The sequence below is a fragment of the Entelurus aequoreus genome, linkage group LG09 (assembly GCF_033978785.1).
Source record: "Entelurus aequoreus isolate RoL-2023_Sb linkage group LG09, RoL_Eaeq_v1.1, whole genome shotgun sequence".
In the NCBI taxonomy this organism is placed as follows: Eukaryota; Metazoa; Chordata; class Actinopteri; order Syngnathiformes; family Syngnathidae; genus Entelurus; species Entelurus aequoreus.
In genome coordinates, this window is record NC_084739.1 from 78,087,918 (window position 1) to 78,111,951 (window position 24,034).

The following is a 24,034-nucleotide window of genomic DNA, read 5'->3' on the forward strand; positions in this document are numbered from 1 at the left end:
TCTACTCGGCAGACAGGAACAGGAGGTCACTAAGTAAAACACCTTGCCTCATTCAAGCTGCAAATAAACATAACAAAAGTTATCACGTACAGAACACACTCATCTGCTTGTGTTGCATCGATGTAATATCAACGTACAAACAGTGGTTGCAACTTGAGCAAGTAAGTCGCTTCTTTAAAAGTTAAAGTTAAAGTACCAATGATTGTCACACACACACTAGGTGTGGTGAAATTTGTCCTCTGCATTTGACCCATCACCCTTGATCACCCCCTGGGAGGTGAGGGGAGCAGTGGGCAGCAGCGGTGGCCGCGCCCGGGAATCATTGTTGTTGATTTAACCCCCAATTCCAACCCTTGATGATGAGTGCCGAGCAGGGAGGTAATGGGTCCCATTTTATTGTCCTTGGTATGACTCGGCCGAGGTTTGAACTAACAACCTACCGATCTCAGGGCGGACACTCTAACCACTAGGCCACTGAGCTGAAAACAACCGCACAGCACATTTCCCCCCCTTCACAATAATAGCACGGAGCGCCACATCCGGTCTGACTGGGCTAACAAAATATTACCTTCCACAAGCATAATGTAGTTAAAGCACTAATTGATACATTTAAACAATTATTATGCATTGACCTAAAATACAGGTCAAAATTGTCCAAAGATGTATTGCACCAATAAAATGAGAGGATTTTTGCATTTAATTAAACATTTTTTTCAATTTTATTTGAGACAAAAAGCACAAAATATGTGTAAAAGGTTAAAAAAAAAAAATTAATTTGAAAAAAAATTTAAATGCAAAAACTTATATTTATTGTTTTTATATTACTATTGTTATTCAAATGTATTGTTATTGCTATTATTATTTAATGAACTTGTACTTAAGTTTTTACCAATTTATAGACGTGTTATTCAAAACGATATTTAAAGTGGAGTTTTGGTGGTAAAATAAATACTCATGTTTTCCAATTAATTAATCCATCCATCCATTTTCTACCGCTTATTCCCTTCGGGGTTGCGGGGGGCACAGGAGCCCATCTCAGCTACAATCGGGCGGAAGTCGGGGTACACCCTGGACTAGTCGCCACCTCATCGCAGGGCCAACACAGATAGACAGACAACATTCACACACTAGGGCCAATTTAGTGTTGCCAATCAATTAATTAATAATCTCGTTATTAACCGTGATTACATATCATTCAAAATAATCGTGATTATTATTTTTGCCATAATCGTACAGCCCGAGGAACACCCAACACAAACTTATCTACTGCACCATACAGATGTCAAAATAAATGGCTATGCATGGACGAACACGCAAAATCAAGCCAGTCTGCACACAGCAAAGCATGCTGGGTAACTGGCAACACTCTTTCCCAAAAGGCTGCATTTAGCGAGTAATAGTGATGGGTACGAGGGACATGACGATAAACCGTAATAATGATAACCGAGGTAAAACTCGCAACTGTTAGCATTTTACCGTTTTAAAGGGGTTAGTGCATGTGCCTCGCAATACGAAGGTCCTGAGTAGTCCTGAGTTCAATCCCGGGCTCGGGATCTTTCTGTGTGGAGTTTGCATTTTCTCCCCGTGACTGCGTGGGTTCCCTCCGGGTACTCCGGCTTCCTCCCACCTCCAAAAACATGCACCTGGGGATAGGTTGATTGGCAACACTAAATTGGCCCTAGTGTGTGAACGTGAGTGTGAATGTTGTCTGTCTATCTGTGTTGGCCCTGTGATGAGGTGGCGACTTGTCCAGGGTGTACCGCGCCTTCCGCCCGAATGCAGCTGAGATAGGCTCCAGCACCACCCGCGACCCCAAAAGGGACAAGCGGTAGAAAATGGATGGATGGAAATTAAAATGATGGAAAAACCGTGATTGATAACTGCACTTTGATAAACTGCGTACTTGAGCAACCTAACCCATCATACTTATTTGGGTCAAATGAAAAGCTTTGGCAAGCCGCATGTGACCCACGGTCCCACAGTTGAATCGGCCTGACGTAGAAAGAATAGCGATTCTTTTTTCCCCCATTGGCATTAGCCAGCGTGCGAGTCATCGGGTCACCATAACAAACTTGAATTAATATTTACAATAGCCTTTTTATAGCCCACTCAGCGACACATTTTGGCACGAGCGGTTACATCCGCGTCCTGGAAAATAACATTGATGTTTTTTCCGTTTTTGGAGACAAGGGCTGCGTCTGTGTGAGGGACGTTAGGGTGCAGGCATGACTCCGCTCGCCTGGGGTGAGCAAGGCCAGTTCAGTGGTAGCTTGCACCGGCAGGGAGGAAGAGAGACGTGAGTGTGGTGACTGATGGCTAAGAGGAGTGTCTGAAATGTCTTTGCAAGCATCGCCGTGATCAAAGTACTCTTGTATCCTGAGCGTCCTCCGAGGGTAGAGTAAAGACAAAAGTGAAATTCCATTATGTAATGCTAGTAATTAGACAAAGAGGTGCAGGGCTCGCCGCACAAGTTAGCCTTCAAAATAAAAGGCATAAACGAGCGTGAATGGCATTAGGTTTTCTTCAAAGTGGTCAAAGTAGCGCCTCAAATTCTGCATCAATGCCACTTGTATGTTCAGAGTGGGACTTGATTTGACTTTATTCTTTTTATTTATGTTAGGATAATCTCTGAGCCCCCAGTGCCACTACCTTTAATAAGGCTGATTAGCAATTGAGAAGGTTTTAATTAGAGATGTCTGATAATATCGGCCTGACGATATTATCGGCCGATAAATGCTTTTAAATGTAATATCGGAAATTATCGGTATCGTTTTTTTTTATTATCGGTATCGTGTTTTTTTTTTTATTAAATCAACATAAAAAACACAAGATACACTTACAATTAGTGCACCAAGCCAAAAAACCTCCCTCCCCCATTTACACTCATTCACACAAAAGGGTTGTTTCCTTCTGTTATTAATATTCTGGTTCCTACATAATATATCAATATATATCGAATCCAGTCTGCAAGGGATACAGTCCGTAAGCACACATGATTGTGCGTGCTGCTAGTCCACTAATAGCACTAACCTTTAACAGTTAATTTTACTCATTTTCATTAATTACTAGTTTCTATGTAACTGTTTTTATATTGTTTTACTTTCTTTTTTATTCAAGAAAATGTTTTTAATTTATTTATCTTATTTTATTAATTTTAAAAAAAAGGACCTTATCTTCACCATACCTGGTTGTCCAAATTAAGCATAATGATGTGTTAATTCCACGACTGTATATATCGGTATCGGTTGATATCGGTATCGGTAATTAAAGAGTTGGACAATATCTGAATATCGGCAAAAAGCCATTATCGGACATCCCTAGTTTTAATACAAAAAACAAAACAATGAGACAATTACCACAGCAGAAAACACTTGGCTCTCCAAGTACCACCATAATCACCAAAATTGAAGTTTCAAGTTTCAAGTTTTATTCGTCACATGCAGAGTGCACCACAGTGAAATGCTTTTTTCCATGCTCTTCAGATATTGCGTACAGTGGGATCCAAACACTAGTTGCAGAATCTAATACACTAAATACCAAGAATACAAAAATTTGAATAGCTCTGATGTACATTAATTACAAGACAATAAGTTGCACAATAAGTCACAGTAGTTATGGTAGAGGTATCAGTACAAGTAGAAGTACAGTAGTCCAATACAGTACCAGTATCAAGATCAAATAGTATAACAGTGTATACAGTATAGGAAGCAACAAATATTAAGGTGTCTACAGTTCTTTGGCAGTTGAGTAGTGACAGTAGGATGAACAAAGGTAATGGAACAGTATGACTTCTTTATACTCTTGTTTTTACATAATGTACAGTCATTGAATGAACAGTATTGTAGTCCGGTAATTACAGTGGTAAGTAAAGTGATTCTTGTGAGTGCAGTTTTGTGCAATACAGTAGCGCAGTAGAGCTAGTTATTCGTTAGAAACAAGGCAGAGGTTTTATTTAAAATGTATATTTATTCTATAATCTATATTTAATATTTTTGGTTACTGTAACACTACACACAGTTTGAACAGTAACACTGTGTTTAAATATAAAAAAAATTAAACGCTGCACTTTAATCAAGTGATTCTTTGGCGTACCACTAGATGGAGCCTGTGTACCACTAGTACCACATTGAGAATCACTGGCCTAGATCACTTTTTTTTTAAGTTCTTTTTATATTTCCCTGAAATGTTACCACAAGTGTAAATGTATTTAAACGTTGATCCACAACACCTACACACTGTACCTTGCAGGTTTGGGAAAAAAAAAAAAAAGGAATAGATACATTTTCATGGTCGCATTGAAGCTGTTATTACGTAAGTTAGCAGCTAGCGATTAGCGGCATAATACTGTAATTTTTTTAATATTTTAGTATTGCACAATATCAATGTTCCTTTAAAAACCTTGACATTTAAAACACAATTTTATACAAGATATTTAAGTAAACCTTTCCCACCAAGGGCTGCATATTGAAAAGTCAAGTGACATTTTGATATTTGTTTTATTTTATTATTTTTTTAAAAAACTAAAAACAGACATATAAAAAGACAAAACTTTCTGTTTGTGCTAGGGTATTATTATTAGTTATTAGTAGAACAAGTTTAGCTTTTACTCATTACATAACATGTTTATTCTCTTTTTTACCACACATTTAAACTGTTGTTTTAGTTAAGTTTATTTCAACAATGTTCTGTGGGCCAACAAAAATCCAACAGCGGGCCACACTTTGGACAACCCTGAATTAGGGGTTCCCTCTCTATCAGTGTGGGGGTCCTTGGCCTGGAAAAACATTGAAGAACCCTGTTTTAGAAGACATTTTTTTAGTTCTATTTAGCCCAAAAGATAAATGTACCGTAAATTCCAGACTAGAAGCCGCTACTTTTTGAACCCTGTGGCTAGGGCTGCAACTAACGATTAATTTGATAATCAATTAATCTGTCGATTATTACTTAGATTAATCGATTAATAATCGGATAAAAGAGACAAACTACATTTCTATCCTTCCCCGTATTTTATTGGGAAAAAAACCAGCATACTGGCACCATACTTATTTTGATTATTGTTTCTCAGCTGTTTGTATATGTTGCAGTTTATAAAGGTTTATAAAAAAAAAAAATTTTTAAATTACAAAAAATTACAAAAAATAAAAATTGCCTCTGCGCATGCGCATAGCATAGATCCAACGAATCGATGACTAAATTAATCGCCAACTATTTTTATAATCGATTTGAATCGATTTAATCGATTAGTTGTTGCAGCCCTACCTGTGGCTTATAAAACAGTGCGGCTAATTAATGGATTTTTCTTCGCTGACGGCCATAATGCAAATAGTTTTCATTAAACTCTGGCAGACACTTAAATGCTGTGTTATTGTTTGTGCTATAGCATTATCTTTTGTTGGCTCAGTGCAGGTGCTGTCATTTAAAGCTTTCAACCATCCATAGCATTTCTACTCGTATGGATTCTTCATTCATCACACAATAGAACTAAAACAATTCTTACTTACTAAATCATCCCATACTGTATGTGATGTCTGTAGGAATGTTTTCACGCATATCTGTACGTGCTATTGTAATGTAATGAAGCTGGCGTCGTTAGCATTAGCTAAAATGCTAAAACTTTTACGAGTGTATGTGTTAGTATTGTTTATTTACAATGGCATTCTTTTTGTATTGTTTCAGTTTCTCAAATTCAGTAAATTCACCAAAACGTCACCGTGGAGTTATTGAGCCTGTTTAGCTGATTGGAGAGAGTTAGCTTCTGCAGCTAGTGGGTCCATGACAATGAGTTCCGTTTTGTCTGACAATCCGTTTTACTGCCGTGTTAAGACATTGTTTGGGAATAATTGGCGTATGTAAATATTTATACATTTTTCTTTTTAAATAACTCATTTCGCAACATATATATCTGCGCCTTGTAGGCCGGTGCAGCTAACATATGGAAAAATATTTTCTTCTAAAATTTAGCGGGTGCAGCTTATATCCCGGTGCACTCCATACTCTGGAAAATATGGTATTTTTACACATTTACAGGCTTTCGCGGGACACCTAAACTGATGTGGTGGGCCATTTTTGGCCCACGGCCTTGAGTTTGACACCCGTGACCTATGTAGATAAAGCCCAAGTACACAAACTACAAGAGCGGGAGTTCAGCTCTGTGCAAGCTAATAAATGACGAGCTAACTTCAAGGCCATATGTGAACTTGTGGTTAGAGTGTTCGCCCTGAGATCGGTAGGTCGTGAGTTCAAGCCCCGGCCGAGTCATACCAAAGACTATAAAAATGGGACCCATTACCTCCCTGCTTGGCACTCAGCATCAAGGGTTGGAATTGGGTGTTAAATCACCAAAAATGATTCCCGGGCACGGCCACCGCTGCTGCTCACTGCTCCCCTCACCTCCCAGGGGGTGATCAAGGGTGATGGGTCAAATGCAGAGAATAATTTCGCCACACCTAGTGTGTGTGTGTGTGTGACAATCATTGGTACTTTAACTTTAACTTAACATCCCTCTACCTGACACAAACACCATCGCTTTGTGGAAGCCCCTCTTTGTGGACTGCTTCCATCACACATGAACGCAAAGAAAAAAAGTGAGAAAAAAGTGAGGAGAGGATAAATCTGATAGCAAAAATTGATAAATCTGATAACAGTAAAAAAAAAAAAAGAAGATAGCTCAGCTAAAAAAAACGCCCAATTAGGGCTGGGTGATGTGGCAAAATCTGGGTTAATATTATATTTATTTTATTTTCATTAAATATTGATTGTCCCGTGTAGGACTATACAGAGGGTTAAGGTGAGCAAATCAAACACTCTTTTTCTCCTACTTGCCATGCTGCAAACAGATAGGGTAGGATAGACTTATTGGAAAATAAATATTCACCGTTCAACGCATTTTATATTGATATCAAATACGTGTCTATGGTGACATACGTTGATATCGTTTTATCGCTCAGCCCCAGGTGCAGATCTGGCAAAAAGTGGCAAGTAAGGCAATGACCTCAACATCCTGAAGATGACGCATCATTATTTCCCCGAACATACAAACAACAGAGTCATCTACAGACCAGTTTCTTTACAGTCACAATTTTCTAAAATCATCAACAAACTGGACAAATTTATATATAAAAGTGGAACACTGGCAGAGAACCAAAACGGTTACAGAGGTATTATTTCTTCATCGGTGGCATTAATAGAAAAAACAGAGAAATGACCAATGCAATAGATGGAAGAGTGTGCAGCAGCAGCAGCATTTATGAATCCAACAAAAGTATTTGACACGATTAATTACAACATCTAATTTAATAAATTACTACGGTATTGCATCAGAGGGATATGATAAGAAACGACTTAACAAACAGGAAGCAATATGTGAAGCTAGGTGAATACTCGTCGATGGCTCTAAAAATAACGTGTGAAATACTCCAAGAATCAATACTGAGACCAAAATTGTTTACCGTATTTTCCAGACTATAAGGCGCAATTAAAATCATTTTTTTCCCTCAAAACTAGACAGTGCGCCTTATAACCCGGTGCGCCTAATGTAAGGAATAAGTTTGGTTGAGTTTACCCACCTCGAAGCTATTTGGTTTGGTACATGGTATAATGATAAGTGTGACCAGTAGATGGCATTCAAACATAAGAGATAAGTGTAGGCTGCACAATGATGGCAATATGTCTCAAGTAAACAACACTAACATTTTAAATGTTCCACTGAAAACATAGAACATTACACACGGCGCTCAAAAGTATATCAAAATGTTTTAGTACAACTTTGGTAAGCTACGAAGCCGCACCGGTTGAAGGATTGTCGGTAATGTATTTTGTACATTGTTTGAGTTGTCATTCTGCTCCATAATTTGACTCTACATATTGATATAGTCAAAATTCTTGGCACGCGTCGTGGAAACAAAAACAAAAACTGTTTTGATAGCGCACAATCCCACATCCGGGGTGAAGGCTCAGTCTTTGGCGGTAAATGTTTTCCCACTCTTTAAAAGTGTAAAGTAAAGAAGCAATTACGGCTGGGCGATATATCGACATACTCGATATATCGCGGGTTTGTTTCTGTGCGATATAGAAAATGACTATATCGTGATATTCGAGTATACGTTCTCACGTAGTTGCTTTTAGCTGCGGGCATTACACTACATGCGTTTCTCACTCTTTGTCTCTCCTTCTCACAGAGACATAAAACAAGCGCACCTTCTTACATACGTCACATACTGTCATGCGCGCAACGTCACACGCTCCCGCGGAGAAGACAGGTAGCGACATGGTAACGTTAGCTGTGATGCTAGTGGAGAGGTGCGGGTGGTAATACGAGAGAGAGAAGGTGCGAATCTGGTAACGAATGAAGGAAGAATTAATTCCCAAGAAAAACAGCACGCGGTCCATCGTCTGGCGGTGGTTTGGCTTCAAGCGGGAAGATGTTGAACAGACAACCGTAATATGTCAAGTATGCGGCAAAAGCGTTGCTACAAAAAGTAGCACCACTGCTAATGTAGCATCATTTGAAAAGTCACCCGCTAGAGAATAAGGAGTGCTTGAAACTCCGCATGTCAACATTTCTGTTCGGTGCCACACCAACTAAATGCCCAAGCAACTATTTCCAGATCAACACCGTATGAAAAAAATAGTCAACAACAGAAGGAGATAACGTCCGCAGGAACCTACCACATAGCGAAGGACATAATACTATTTGATATGCAGCTCATTTTTATTTGACACTTTTTGAAATATCTTGTGTGACATCATGCACAAAAGTGCACTTTATTTGTTTTAAACTATTGTAGTGGCGTTCTGTACAAAAAGTGCACTTTAATTTAGTGTTGTTTTGATAGGTCATCTTAGTGACATCATGCACAAAAGTGCACTCATAGCTTGTTTTCAAATGTCTCTGACAATCTTGCACTTTCTGTTTTGGAAATGACGTGAATGTTTGTGCCACTGCTTAATAACTGTTTAATAAATACAGTTTTGGTAAATTGACTTAGTTGTGATTTCCCTCTCTGCATGAAAGTTTAAAATAAGCATATATTAATGAAGTATGAACAAGAATGTTTTAATGTAGACACAGAATCATCATACTGCTGTGATTATATGCATCAAGTGTTCATTCAAGGCTAAGGCAAAACATCGAGCTATATATGGTGTATCGTGACATGGCCTAAAAATATCGAGATATTAATAAAAGGCCGTATCGCCCAGCCCTAGAAACAATCAAAAATTGATGGGCAAAAACACCAGCAGGATGAATATTCAATAGAGACCACAGGAAGAGTTTTCCATTTACAAAAAAATAATAATTATACGACTCCTTTAATGCGCTCTATAATCCGGTGCACCTTTTGTATGAAAATAGACCTGACTAGACCCGCTCATTGGCAGTGCGCCTTATAATATGGTGCGCCCTATGGTCTAGAACAGTGGTTCTCAACCTTTTTTCAGTGATGTACCCCCTGTGAATTTTTTTTTTAATTCAAGTACCCCCTAATCAGAGCAAAGCATTTTTTGTTGAAAAAAAGAGATAAAGAAGTAAAATACAGCACTATGTCATCAGTTTCTGATTTATTAAATTGTATACCGTATTTCCTTGAATTGGCGCAGGGAATATAGTATTCGCACGTCTAGAATTACTGCCGGGTCAAAGTCGTTTCTCAAAATAATTAACGCATGCTTGGCCTTATCGCCGGTTTATTATTGAAGCTGGATCAAATTCGTTTCGCAAAATATTAATTTTATTATCGCATGTCTATAATTTTCGCCGGGTCAAACTCGTTTCGCAAAATATTTAGCATATGGCTAGAACTTCCACCGGGTCAAATTCGTTACGTCACGAGTGACGCATCTGTCCTCATTTTCAAAATGGAGGAAGCGGCTTTCAGTAGTTTACAATCGCACAAAGGAAAAAAGATAAAGAGCTTTTCAGTAGGATTTAAGGTCCAAGCTATTGAATACCGGTACAGTATGCTAAAGAGAACAGTAAGCAGCTATGTTTTATTAATATACCGTAGCTGCGTGTGTGAAATACTGTATAAGTCATTAAATGACTCCCGCCTCCTGGTGGTAGAGGGCGCTGCCGCGCTAGTGATCCTTCTTGCGACTTCCGGTACTGCAGAAGAAGTGAACACACGCAGCAAGAGATTTTTTTTCAGATGGAGGATTGCATACCAGTATCTAAAATAAAACAGTTTTCTAAACTGGACTTTCAATGGAAGCAGGAGGTAATAATTAAAGGAATATCTCCATCGAAACAGAGACTTTTAAAACTGAAGAAAGAAAATAAGGAAGACTTCTATAAACAAGTTATCGATGCTTTTGGTCAGAAGGAGCTGCAAATGGACTCCATTTATAAGTACAGGTAAGACCATAACAACGTTTTTTTAATTAAATGTGCTTTTCATGATGGTATGCTTACATCACACTCAAAGCGCACGCCTAAATTTTATGGATTCCTTTTGGTAAACGCCGGAGTGAGAAGAGGTTTTAAAATAATTACCGCATGCACGGCCATCCCGCCGGTTTCCGGTAAACGCAGGAGTGACAGGAGGTTTTAAATCAATTAACGCCCCTGCGGCCATTCAAGGAAATACGGTAACAGTGCAAAATATTGCTCATTTGTAGTGGTCTTTCTTGAACTATTTGGAAAAAAAATATACACTACTGTTCAAAAGTTTGGGGTCACATTGAAATGTCCTTATTTTTGAAGGAAAAGCACTATCCTTTTCAATGAAGATAACTTTAAACTGGTCTTAACTTTAAAGAAATACACTCTATACATTGCTAATGTGGTAAATGACTATTCTAGCTGCAAATGTCTGGTTTTTGGTGCAATATCTACATAGGTGTATAGAAGCCCATTTCCAGCAACTATCACTCCAGTGTTCTAATGGTACAATGTGTTTGCTCATTGGCTCAGAAGGCTAATTGATGATTAGAAAACCCTTGTGCAATCATGTTCACACATCTGAAAACAGTTTAGCTCGTTACAGAAGCTACAAAACTGACCTTCCTTTGAGCAGATTGAGTTTCTGGAGCATCACATTTGTGGGGTCAATTAAACGCTCAAAATGGCCAGAAAAAGAGAACTTTCATCTGAAACTCGACAGTCTATTCTTGTTCTTAGAAATGAAGGCTATTCCACAAAATTGTTTGGGTGACCCCAAACTTTTGAACGGTAGTGTAGGTTTTTATTTATATTTATAAAGGATTTTTGAATTGTTGCTATTTTTAGAATATTAAAAAAAAATCTCACATACCCCTTGGCATACCTTCAAGTACCCCCAGGGGTACGCATACTCCCATTTGAGAACCACTGGTCTCGAAAATACGGTAATCTATATATAAACCATATTTGTAAAGTTACAAAGAACCTAAAACTAGTATTATTCGCAGACAACACAACAACATCTTGATGTCAAAAAGCAAAAGACAGTCAGTTAGGAGCAAGCTGCAGTCCACCAAAGTTCTAACAGCAAACTTCCAAGGCAGGGAACGTGACGTCAGGCAAGCTGGCAGGGAAATGTTTGTCTGGCAGAGATGACGGACGCAGCATGCTGAACAGAAGAAACATGTCACAGCCTGACACGCGCTGGCCGTCTGCACTACAAACACTGACTGCAAGTTGTTCCGTGCGAATGAACCAACTCTTAAAGCAAGCGTCATATTGGCCGTAATGCAACACAGCTCTCCTCAATGCAAACAAAACATTCTGGACCACCAGCGTTTGGAACATACGGCTGAAAAAAATCACCCCAATAATACACAAGATAAAAACGAGGCTAAACAATCATATGACTTCTTTCTGTGCCAAAAACACACTGAACTCATTATTGAATTAGCTAGCATCCAAACATCTAAAAAAAAAAAGAGGCAGTCAAACATTTAAGAAGAGCGGAGGTGTGGAGAAGAAGCGTAAGATGATACCTCTACAAGCACTGAGGTCATCGATGCGCTACGTTCAGAGAGGATAAATTACCCAAATAGTTATTAGAACACATGCAGCACTATGTGTTAGCAGGATTGCAATCTGTGGTTCAAGGTTTCTTTAATGGTGCCCGCAGGTAAAATGGTTGTGCTGACAGTAGTAATTCAAAGAAACACACACAAAACATATAAAAACATTAAAAACCACAAACAATTATCAGTATACAAGCACACTGTGGTGTGGGGTTGATGCACACAAGTACTTTAAAAAAAATGTACTTATTAAATCAGCATGTGCGGGTTAGCCATGACAGTTAATTAGCAGTGAGATGCTATTTACTAAATAAAGACAGCAGGCATTCTGACTGTAATGACATCAGTAGGGATGGAACAATATGAAAATTCAATATCACGGTCGTTGTGATCGAAATGATCCGGTATTGTTGAATGTGCTCAAATAGAACTTATACACACACTGAAAACTTCTAACCAAGTGTTGTTTCAAAATAAAATGAATCATTGTTCTGGCTTCTTAAGAGCCGTATTATTTTTATTTGACCGTTTAAATAGGTTGTAGATGTTATGGTGTGTTTTTTATTGATAAAGGCAAAAAGAGGGGTGCACTTCCGGTTTATGGGATTCACGCGGGTTCATTTCCTGTTTTAGACACCTCCAAGTCAAATTCCACCAAGTATGGATCACATAGCCTGTAGCGCCAATGTGCACAATTCAACAACTTAGCTTAAAGGCCTACTGAAATGAATTTTTTTTATTTAAACGGGGATAGCAGATCTATTCTATGTGTCATACTTGATCATTTCGCGATATTGCCATATTTTTGCTGAAAGGATTTAGTATAGAACAACGACGATAAAGATTGCAACTTTTGGTATCTGATAAAAAAAAGGCTTGCACCTACCGGAAGTAGCGTGACGTAGTCAGTTGAACATATACGCAAAGTTCCCTATTGTTTACAATGATGGCCGCATGAAGTGAGAGAGATTCGGACCGAGAAAGCGACAATTTCGCCATTAATTTGAGCGAGGATGAAAGATTTGTGGATGAGTAAAGTGCAAGTGAAGGACTAGTGGGGAGTTGAAGCTATTCAGATAGGGAAGATGCTGTGAGAGCCGGGGGTGACCTGATATTCAGCTGGGAATGACTACAACAGTAAATAAACACAAGACATATATATACTCTATTAGCCACAACACAACCAGGCTTATATTTAATATGCCACAAATTAATCCTGCATAAAAACACCTGCGTGTTTGTTATGCTAGCTCCTAGCTCCTCTGCTAGCTCCTAGCTCCATAGAACACGCCAATACAATTCAAACACCTGATCAACACACACAATCACTCAGCCCAAAAGACCGTTTACCTAACCCAAGGTTCATAAAGCTTATATATTTTTTAAAAGTTACGTACGTGACGCGCACATACGGTCAAGTTATCGAATGTTTAGCAGCCAAGGCTGCATACTCACGGTACCTGATATTCAGCTGGGAATGACTACAACAGTAAATAAACACAAGACATATATATACTCTATTAGCCACAACACAACCAGGCTTATATTTAATATGCCACAAATTAATCCTGCATAATAACACCTGCGTGTTTGTTATGCTAGCTCCTAGCTCCTCTGCTAGCTCCTAGCTCCATAGAACACGCCAATACAATTCAAACACCCGATCAACACACACAATCACTCAGCCCAAAAGACCGTTCACCTAACCCAAGGTTCATAAAGCTTATATATTTTAAAAAAGTTACGTACGTGACGCGCACGTACGGTACGGTACGTGTTATGCTAGCTCCTAGCTCCTCTGCTAGCTCCTAGCTCCATAGAACACGCCAATACAATTCAAACACATGATCAACACACACAATCACTCAGCCCAAAAGACCGTTCACCTAACCCAAGGTTCATAAAGCTTATATATTTAAAAAAAGTTACGTACATACGCAAAAAAAAGCCAAAGCTGCATACTCACAGTAGCACGTCTGCGTCTTTGTCATCCAAATCAAAGTAATCCTGGTAAGAGTCTGTGTTGTCCCAGTTCTCTACAGGCGTCTGTGTATCCAAATCAAAAGTCCTCCTGGTTAGAGTCTCTGTTATCCGAGTTCTTCCATCTTGACTGCATCTTTCGGGAATGTAAACAAAGAAGCGCCGGCTGTGTACTGTTGTGGCTGACTACGTTCGAAAAATACGTCCATTTCGCACCGACAACTTTCTTCTTTGCTTGGTCGGCTTCCTTCTCCATAATGCAATGAACATGATTGAAACAGATTCACGAACACAGATGTCCAGAATACTGTGGAATTATGAAATGAAAACAGAGCTTTTTCGTATCGGCTTCAATGTGGAAGGCATACCCGTGTTCGTCGGGCTACGTCACACGCATACGTCATCCTCAGAGGCGTTTCGAACCGGAAGTTTAGCGGCAAATTTAAAATGTCACTTTATAAGTTAACCCGGCCGTATTGGCATGTGTTATAATGTTAAGATTTCATCATTGATATATAAACTATCAGACTGCGTGGTCGGTAGTAGTGGGTTTCAGTAGGCCTTTAACTGAGCTCAGACAGCAATGTTTTTATACAAGGGGTATGTTGTTTTAATGGGAAAATACGTTAATATCTCTTGTATTCATGTTAGCATTTAAGCTAACTAGCCATTAGCACGCTAGCTTAATTCTCCAGTAAATAAGCAGTATCAGAGGTTCGTGAGTTTACCAAAGTGAGGTTATATATCACGGTTTTATAATACCGTAAATGCCAAACTATAAGCTGTTATTTTTTTCCTGCGCTTTGAACCCTGCGGCTTATAAAACCGTGCGGCTAATGAATGGATTTTTCTTCACTGACGACCATAAAGCAAATAGTTTTATTAAACACATGCAAAGACACTTACATTGTGTGTTATTGTTTGTTCTATGGCGCCATCTTTTGAATGAGTTAGCTTATAGCAGGTGCGGCTGGTTGAACGCCTACAAGTGTTTCCTGCTGTGTGAAGCTTTGAATCGGAAGTAGAAGTGCAGTTCTGTCTTTTAATAGTCCATAGTGTTTTCTACTCGTATGGATTCTTCATTCATCACTCCAAGCAACGTTTGTAAGTTTTACAATATAACTAAAACAAATCTTACTTACTAAATCGTCCCATGCCTGAGGTCTGTGGGTAGCGTTTTCATGCATATTTATACGCACTATCGTAATGTAATGAAGCTAGCGTCGTTAGCATTAGCTAATATGTCAACAAGTTTACGAGTGTCTGTGTTAGTATTATTAACTTACAATGTTGTAGGGGGGAAGAAATTTGGCGTGACAGCTGCAGCAGTGCCTGATGAATAATTGCCTGTTTCAAAGAGTGCTGCTCGATTTTCGTATGTGGGTAACAACATTTAACTATGTATTTTTTTTTTCTGAATTGGTTCAACCGCCACCCGCCCGAATCTATTTAAAATCTATTTTTTTCGTCATGCATCCGCCCGACCCGCGGATTATCTGCGGACTCCACGGTTGTGTCCGCAAACCGTGCATCTCTAATATATATATATATATATATATATATATATATATATATATATATATATATATATATATATATATATATATATATATTTATTAGGGCTGCAACAACTAACCGATTATATCGATTATTAGAATAGTTGCCGATTAATTTAGTCATCGATTCGTTGGATCTATGCTATGCACAGAGTTTTTTTTTCTTTTTTTAATTAAAAAATGTTGTTTTTGTTTTTTGTTTTTTTAATAAACCTTTATTTATAAACTGCAACATTTACAAACAGCAGAGAAACAATAATCAAAATAAGTATGGTGCCAGTATGCTGTTTTTTTTTCAATAAAATACTGGATAGGATAGAAATGTAGTTTGTCTCTTTTATCCAATTACTAATCGATTAATCGAAGTAATAATCGACAGATTAATCGATTATCAAATTAATCGTTAGTTGCAGGCCTTATATATATATATATATATATATATCAGTGTTTCCCAAAAACTGCCAAGATACCTGTGGCGGTGGGGGCGTGACTATGGGCGTGGCTATGGGCGTGGTCACCATGACATCATCGAGGAATTTGCATAATTTACTACAATGATATGATTTCTCTAAAAAGGCTCAAAAAATGTATACTTACTAATTAATAATAACAGTTTTGTTTTAAACGGACATCCATCCATCCATTTTACAATATAATTACAACACTTTATGTACATATTTATATACAGATTTGAACAATAAGTTATTCACTGAAATATATTTATTAATTGTGGTTCTTACAAAAAATATATCTTATAAAATATAAAAGCTAAAATGTCTCATAAAGCTCTGCCCCTTTAATTAGTGCATACTAAATCATTTAACTTTAGCCTACTACTACAACCATATTATTTACCAGCAACATAAAGTGAAACAGAGGCAGAGGTGTCCTGCCACAGTCAGTAACAAATAAACAGAAAACAGTAGTGGTGGTAGATAGACACAGAGCTTCATCAAACATCTGATCCACTGAACAAAGAGCTCCAAAAATCTTAAACTTTAGACTGCCATCAGTTTTACTCCCTACACTTAACCATGTGTTTCCTACTGCCTGGAGACTTTGCACCCTTTGTTATATGCACATGTTGTGTTTCTAATATAAATACATTTAATAAAGTCAAATACAAATAAGGCAACAAGAGAAGTATCCTACACTTCTCTTTTGTAAAGTAAATCTGAACAGCCGATGTGGGCATCTACATCAACTATATGATTTGCCTGAGAAGCTGGAGAGGACCAAAAAAAATACCGGTAATAAAAATAAAAATAAAAATGTATTTTTTAATTTTTAAGTATTTTTTTTTAATTTTATTTTTTTTATTTGTGGCGGACGTAATTCTTTCGTGGCGGGCCGCCACAAATAAATGAATGTGTGGAAAACACTGTATATATATACACTACCGTTCAAAAGTTTGGGGTCACCCAAACAATTTTGTGGAATAGCCTTCATTTCTAAGAACAAGAAAAGACTGTGGAGTTTCAGATGAAAGTTCTCTTTTTCTGGCCATTTTGAGCGTTTAATTGACCCCACAAATGTGATGCTCCAGAAACTCAATCTGCTCAAAAGGAAGGTCAGTTTTGTAGCTTCTGTAACGAGCTAAACTGTTTTCAGATGTGTGAACATGATTGCACAAGGGTTTTCTAATCATCAATTAGCCTTCTGAGCCAATGAGCAAACACATTGTACCATTAGAACACTGGAGTGTTAGTTGCTGGAAATGGGCCTCTATACACCTATGTAGATATTGCACCAAAAACCAGACATTTGCAGCTAGAATAGTCATTTACCACATTAGCAATGTATAGAGTGTATTTCTTTAAAGTTAAGACTAGTTTAAAGTTATCTTCATTGAAAAGTACAGTGCTTTTCCTTAAAAAATAAGGACATTTCAATGTGACCCCAAACTTTTGAACGGTAGTGTATATGCGGCTTAAAGTCCGGTGGGGCTAATATATGGGGGGAAATTTTTTTCTAAAATGTTGTGGGTCTGGCTTATATGCCGGTGCGCTCTATAGTTTGGAAAATACGATAACTATCATTTAAAATGTAATACTAACCGTCGGGAGGTTAATCTATAATACCTCTAATCATTACATCCCTAATGTATGGGAAATCCCAACTTCGAAGCTACGGACCTTGAACTTGTTGTGGTTGCACTTGCTAGTCTACAAAGTGGACTGTAAATACTGCACATTTCTTGCACAGACCATGAAGTAGCAGCAAAGACCTGAGGACACGTTGAAAAACTAAGTGTAGCGTCGACTAGAAGCCGAGCCCACCCACTCCTCTCTGCTCTGGGAAGACATGCACATTTTTCTCATTCCATTCCCAAACACGCCAACATCTGTCCCAGGTTGTGAGCGCTGCGTCGGGGCCGAGTTAGTATCCGCCTACGATGGGCCGCTCAAAGAATCCGTGCCTGCAGGCAAAGGATCTCTGCACGTCCTTCTCGAGCCTCTGGGCTTAAGTGTAACATCTACACAGGATCTTCACAGCTGGAAAACAGCTTCTACGCCTTCTTGCAGGACCTCTACTCCGGCTTTTACCACTCTGTGCCTTTTGTCCTTTTAAAATCAAATCGATGTTCTGTGCATGCATTGTTTCAACATTCTTACACGTGGGAACGCACCGGTATATTCACACGTGGGTCGATACGGTACCAATTTCTGTTAGCTTAGTCAGTGGTTCTGTGACATGCCTAAAATTCCAGATGAGGGGATCGATACCTGTACTCAGCTATACCAAGTTTCAGTACTTTTGTGTGTGATACATGGTAATTTGTTTAATAATAACATCTAAATAATTTCAAACTGAGCTGATAACGGTGCTGTCCTATATCTTGTTTACCAACACTTCTGAGACTCATTTGCAAGTATGCATTGATTTCAGTTTGTCCTAAGTGTGTTGCCGTAGTCAGGAAGTAGTCTTTGTCTTTGTAGTCTTGGTGCGTTCCAATTGTACTGGGAAGTCGGAATTTATTTTCCTAGACGGAAATTTCAACTGTAACTTCCCCCGAGGTCGGATTTCCTTCTCGGAAAGTGGAAGAGTCCTCAACATTCCTGAGTTGGCTTCAAAGAAGAGTGTAAACAATAATAGAAGCTTCTGTAATGGCCGTTATTTGCACTTCTGACTATTTTTAGTTGCACTAAATCAGCCGTATACGATTTATTGTTGGAGGTTTATACAAGGTAATTAGTGTTGTCCCGATACTAATATTTTGGTATCTGTACCAAAATGTATTTTGATACTTATCAAAATAAAGGGGACAATAAAAAATGTAATTATTTGTTTTATTTAAAAATAACATTTTATGATACGTTAAACATGTTTTTTTTATTGCAATCAAAGAACACATTTTGGCATGAAATAAAATAATGAACATACTAGACAACTTCTCTTCAGCAGTAACTAAGCAAACAAAGGCTCCTAATTTGGCTGTTGACATATGCAGTAACATATTGTATCATTTATCATTCTATTATTTTGTCAAAATTATGAGGGACAAGCAGTAGAAAATTGATTATTAATCTACTTGTTCATTTACTGTTAATATCTGCTTACTTTCTGTTTTAACATGTTCTTTCTACACTTCTGTTAAAATGTAATAATCACTTATTCTTCAGTTTCATACTTTACATAAGTATTGGGGGATACTACAAATTTGAGTATAGATCCAATACCAAGTAGTTACAGGGTCATGCATTGGTCATAATTAAAGTTCTGTCTCCAGAGACGTATTTCCTAAGTTTACAAACAAAAAAAAAGACAAAAGATTTTGTGATACTACTAACTATGGCTCTTGTCCGTGGTATCGTTACAGTTGATATTTGTACAGATCCAACCATTTGTTTACAATCCAGAGCGCTATCTTGCTGTTAGCGGTTAGCTATTGTATCTTCCTACAATGTGTAGGGAAGCATGTTTAGCTATTCCTCGTCCTGCAGGGATGATGCTTGTGAGAAAAGTAGTTTATCACCATGGAGGCGACGATTAGTGGTTTAGACGTAGCTAAAACACTGTGGACGGACGTTAGCCGCTGGACTCTGCAGTGAATTGAGGAAGTGTTCATTCTCTTGTCACTGTCAACTTTTTCTGGGCATCAACATGCTTTACCACGGTATAAAGATAGTAATAAAAAATATCGTGATTTATAATATAATTTATATTGGCCAACCCAACATGTTTTAAAGCATCTCTGGAGCGGCACTTCAGGTGTTTATTGCTTCACCTTTATCGTTACTTTTGAAGCCAAAATATGTCCATTCTCCCTCTTCTGTCTCCATTCTGTTTCCACTTTAAAGGCGCTCTCTGTGTGTGTATTCACTCAAATACGCCGCGGGTCGTATTACCTGCAATGTCACCACAACACGCCATCACACCAATTGTTCGTAAGTATAAAGTGCATGGCACAGTTTTGTCACTGCCACGATCAGGAAGAAAACGCAAGCTATCACCTGGTGCTGAGAGAAAATATGTGCTCCAATCACTCTATCACAAAAAAATAAGAGTTGTAGAAATTATTGGAAACTCAAGACACCCATGACATTATGCTCTTTACAAGTGTATGTACACTTTTGACCATGACTGTATATAAAGACACACACACATATACATATATACACACACACACACACACACACACACACACACACACACACACACACACACACACACACACACACACACACACACACACACACACACACACACACACACACACACACACACACACACACACACACACACACACACACACACACACACACACACATATTGTGTAAATGACCGTGTGTGTGAATGGGTGAATGTGATGGAAAATGTAAAGCGCTGTGGGTATCATTCCAGGTACAGTAAAGCGTTATATAAGCACGGACCATTTACCATTTAGAAAAGTGGAGCCTAACTTTTGAGCACTTTCTATAAGGAATGCTTGCTTTTTTTGGCATGGAAAATTGTGACATTACATAGTGCCAGCCCGCCACAGATACGCCTGTTTGCTCGCCAAGTGCTTCAGCCGGTGCCAGGTTTGCAACCGGATGTCACCTCACGTGCAATAAAAGGTGAATTTTAGGTGAATCTGTACCCAGTCATGACTGAGCTCATCAAGTACAGATTTGAGTACCCATCACTAATTCAGGGTGGTGTAATATTCAGGTCAATATGGTAATTAGATGCCTGATGACATCATCTGGTGTTACGTGTATAACACTTAACAACAGCATGAGCGAGTGTCATGTTGTTAAAACGTCATGTCCGTGCCGTACCCACAGAAACAGACGCCTTTTAAGCGCTGTGTGTTAAAGGCGCCTAACTTCCGGCTCATGAATAATGATTCAGAAGCGCTTGCACGGCTTTCCTCCTCGCATCAGGGTCAGATGTCAAGATCAGATAGCCAGCACCGTCCCTGGAGCTTGAAAGCAGCCTCACACGCTCATCCCTCAAGCCCTAAAAGCAAGCGTCGGTGGCCGAGAAAATGACCATTGCAACTTTGCTTTAAGGCAGGGGTGGCCAAACATTTGCCGCTGAGGAACGCCAACTAAAAAATCTAAGCATAAAGGGGACATTTTTATATTTTTCATTTTCAAAACCATTACATTTTTTTTTAACCTTTAGGGCTCCCTCAAGTTTGGTCGCAGGGACCCGGAAGGGTCTCAGTTACAAAAATCTTTAAAAATAAGTCATATAAGTTAATTTTTTATTTTATTTTATGTGATATGCCCTTTTTGTTAAAGAAAACAATGTGTTTCAAAGTGGAATATTTGATGTGAAATAATTGGAGCCTTAAAAATAAGTCAATAAGTCATAAAAACAGATTTTTAATTATTTATTTTTTTAAAGTCCCACAAAAATTTCCAGGGATCCAAAATTGTCTCACTCTTAAAAGTGTTAAAAATAAGTCAACATTATTTTTTACTTTCCATGCCTAAATCGCTAGATCAGGGGTCCCCAAACTACGGCCCGCCAGCATCCAAAATTGGCCTGCGGGAAGTCCCAAGTTAAAAAAAGAATAATAATATATTTTTTGGAATATTTTAGTATTATTTTAAATCTGTCCTTTCTAATCCATTTTCTACCGCTTGTTACTCTCGGTGTCTCCTAGCCGCTCAGGCAAATCATATTGTCTAAAAATAAATGTTCCCATCGATAACATGACATCATCGCGCTCGCGCCGCAGTGTTGGGCAAATGCGCGCTCCTTCGGTCAATTAGTGCGCGAGGAATACATATATATATATATTTATATATATATATATATACACACTACCGTTCAAAAGTTTGGGGTCACATTGAAATGTCCTTATTTTTGAAGGAAAAGCACTGTACTTTTCAATGAAGATAACTTTAAACTAGTCTTAACTTTAAAGAAATACACTCTATACATTGCTAATGTGGTAAATGACTATTCTAGCTGCAAATGTCTAGTTTTTGGTGCAATATCTACATAGGTGTATAGAGGCCCATTTCCAGCAACTATCACTCCAGTGTTCTAATGGTACAATGTGTTTGCTCATTGGCTCAGAAGGCTAATTGATGATTAGAAAACCCTTGTGCAATTATGTTCACACATCTGAAAACAGTTTAGCTCGTTACAGAAGCTACAAAACTGACCTTCCTTTGAGCAGATTGAGTTTCTGGAGCATCACATTTGTGGGGTCAATTAAACGCTCAAATTGGCCAGAAAAAGAGAACTTCCATCTGTAACTCGACAGTCTATTCTTGTTCTTAGAAATGAAGGTTATTCCACAAAATTGTTTGGGTGACCCCAAACCTTTGAACGGTAGTGTATATATACACATACATATATACATCCATCCATTTTCTACCGCTTGTACCTTTCGGGGTAACAGGGGTTGCTGGAGCCTATCTCAGCTGCACTCGGGCGGAAGGCGGGGTGCACCCTAGACAAGTCGCCACCTCATTACACACACACACACGCACACGCACACACATATATATATATATATATACAGCCCGGCCCCCGGCCAAATTGTTTTAGCCCAATGCGGACCCCAAGTCAAAAAGTTTGGGGACCCCTGCTCTAGATCAACTTCAAATCTATCAGCCAATTAAGTTTGTTTGGGGGTTTCTTTTGTTTGGTTTTTATGTCCTTTTGCTTTTTCATGGAAAACACTCAAAATATGAAATATTTTCTAAAAATATTTCAAATTGGAATATTTGTTTTAAAGTAATTGAAGCCTTTACTAGGTCAATAATTCATAACATTGATTTTGAATCTTTTTTTTTTTTTGGCAGTGACAGTTTTGAAGAAAAAAAAGCCTGCTTTGTGTTATTAGAGTCAACATTGCAACTTTTTCTTGTTACATTTTACCTAGTTTATTCCACTTGTATTGTTTTTTTTGTAATAGTATTTTTAGAATGTGCTGCGGGTAATTAAAAAATTAACTGCGGGCCACAAATGGCCCTCGAGCTACATTTAGGACACCTCTTGCTTTAAGGCGTCCGAGCCCCTCCCAATTTGCTGACAAGTCTGCACACCCAAGGAGTGTGTGTGTGTGTGTGTGTGTGTGTGTGTGTGTGTGTGTGTGTGTGTGTGTGTGTGTGTGTGTGTGTGTGTGTGTGTGTGTGTGTGTGTGTGAATTATGAAATGAGCTCCGCATTCCAGCAAGGACACACTTACACACCCACTCACACACACACGGTTTCCATGGGGGCTTAAATGACAGCACTGTCGTCGCCCCCAGAACTCACCATTTCTTGGTGCATTCCACCATCAGCTCCTGATAGGAAGCCACGAACTGAAACTTGGAGGCGTGCTTCCCCACACGTTGGAGTCTCTTCCAAACTGAAGCCATGCTTTCCCGGGGAGCAGATATCCCGTCCTGGGGCTCCTTCTTTGGGCTTTTTGTTTCTTCTTTTTCCACAAGACCGTACGCCAATGTTTACCCCAGCAAGTCCGAGGCGACCAGACACATAGTCAACGTCTCACCGGAAGCACGCGAGATAAGACGTCCATCCAGCGGTAATTATTGTCAGAGAAATGCCGACTGCGAGCGCTCAAAGTCTCTGCAGCGCGGGTCTGGCGTGACGAGCATTATCTAGCGGGGAAAAACATTCCACAGTTTCCAGTGGCATGATGAGTAATGTGCTGGGTGTAGATGCGAGTCTGACGTCCTGCAAAAAAGGAGAGAAAAGACCAGACAGTGAATCCATCAGAACGCTCATGCTGGCCGGACAAATCAAAGTTAGAAGCCGTTCCAAAGCTGGGATGAGCTCGCCGTGTTTGTCGTTAAGGGCTTTTTCATACCTACGTATATACATATACATTCACTGCAAAAACATACATATACACATACTGTACATATACAAGTACATATACATACATACACTCATGCACATAATCACGTTTCATCAAACATATACCAACGTTGTTGCTCTGGGTTAACTGGGTATAACACATGGCACACTGACAAAGCTTAACCTATTGTTACTATAACAATCTACAAGGTTAATAAAGGTTGCTTCTCTTTCTTCCCCTCCATTTTTCTGCATTGTTTCGTATCTCAAGTTATCATTACGTATATGTAT

At 38.7% G+C, this 24,034-nt stretch overlaps 1 protein-coding gene across 7 annotated transcripts in view; it reads right to left on the reverse strand.

Moving 5' to 3' along the window:
- Positions 1-24,034, reverse strand: part of ehbp1 (EH domain binding protein 1) — a 409,577-nt gene that overhangs the window by 378,740 nt on the left and 6,803 nt on the right. For all 7 annotated transcript variants that reach the window (XM_062059494.1, XM_062059493.1, XM_062059495.1 and 4 more), the window contains exon 2: positions 23,198-23,620. In XM_062059494.1, coding sequence (XP_061915478.1) covers positions 23,198-23,301 — 104 coding nt within the window. In that variant the 5' untranslated portion in view covers positions 23,302-23,620. The remainder of the gene's footprint in view (positions 1-23,197; positions 23,621-24,034) is intronic.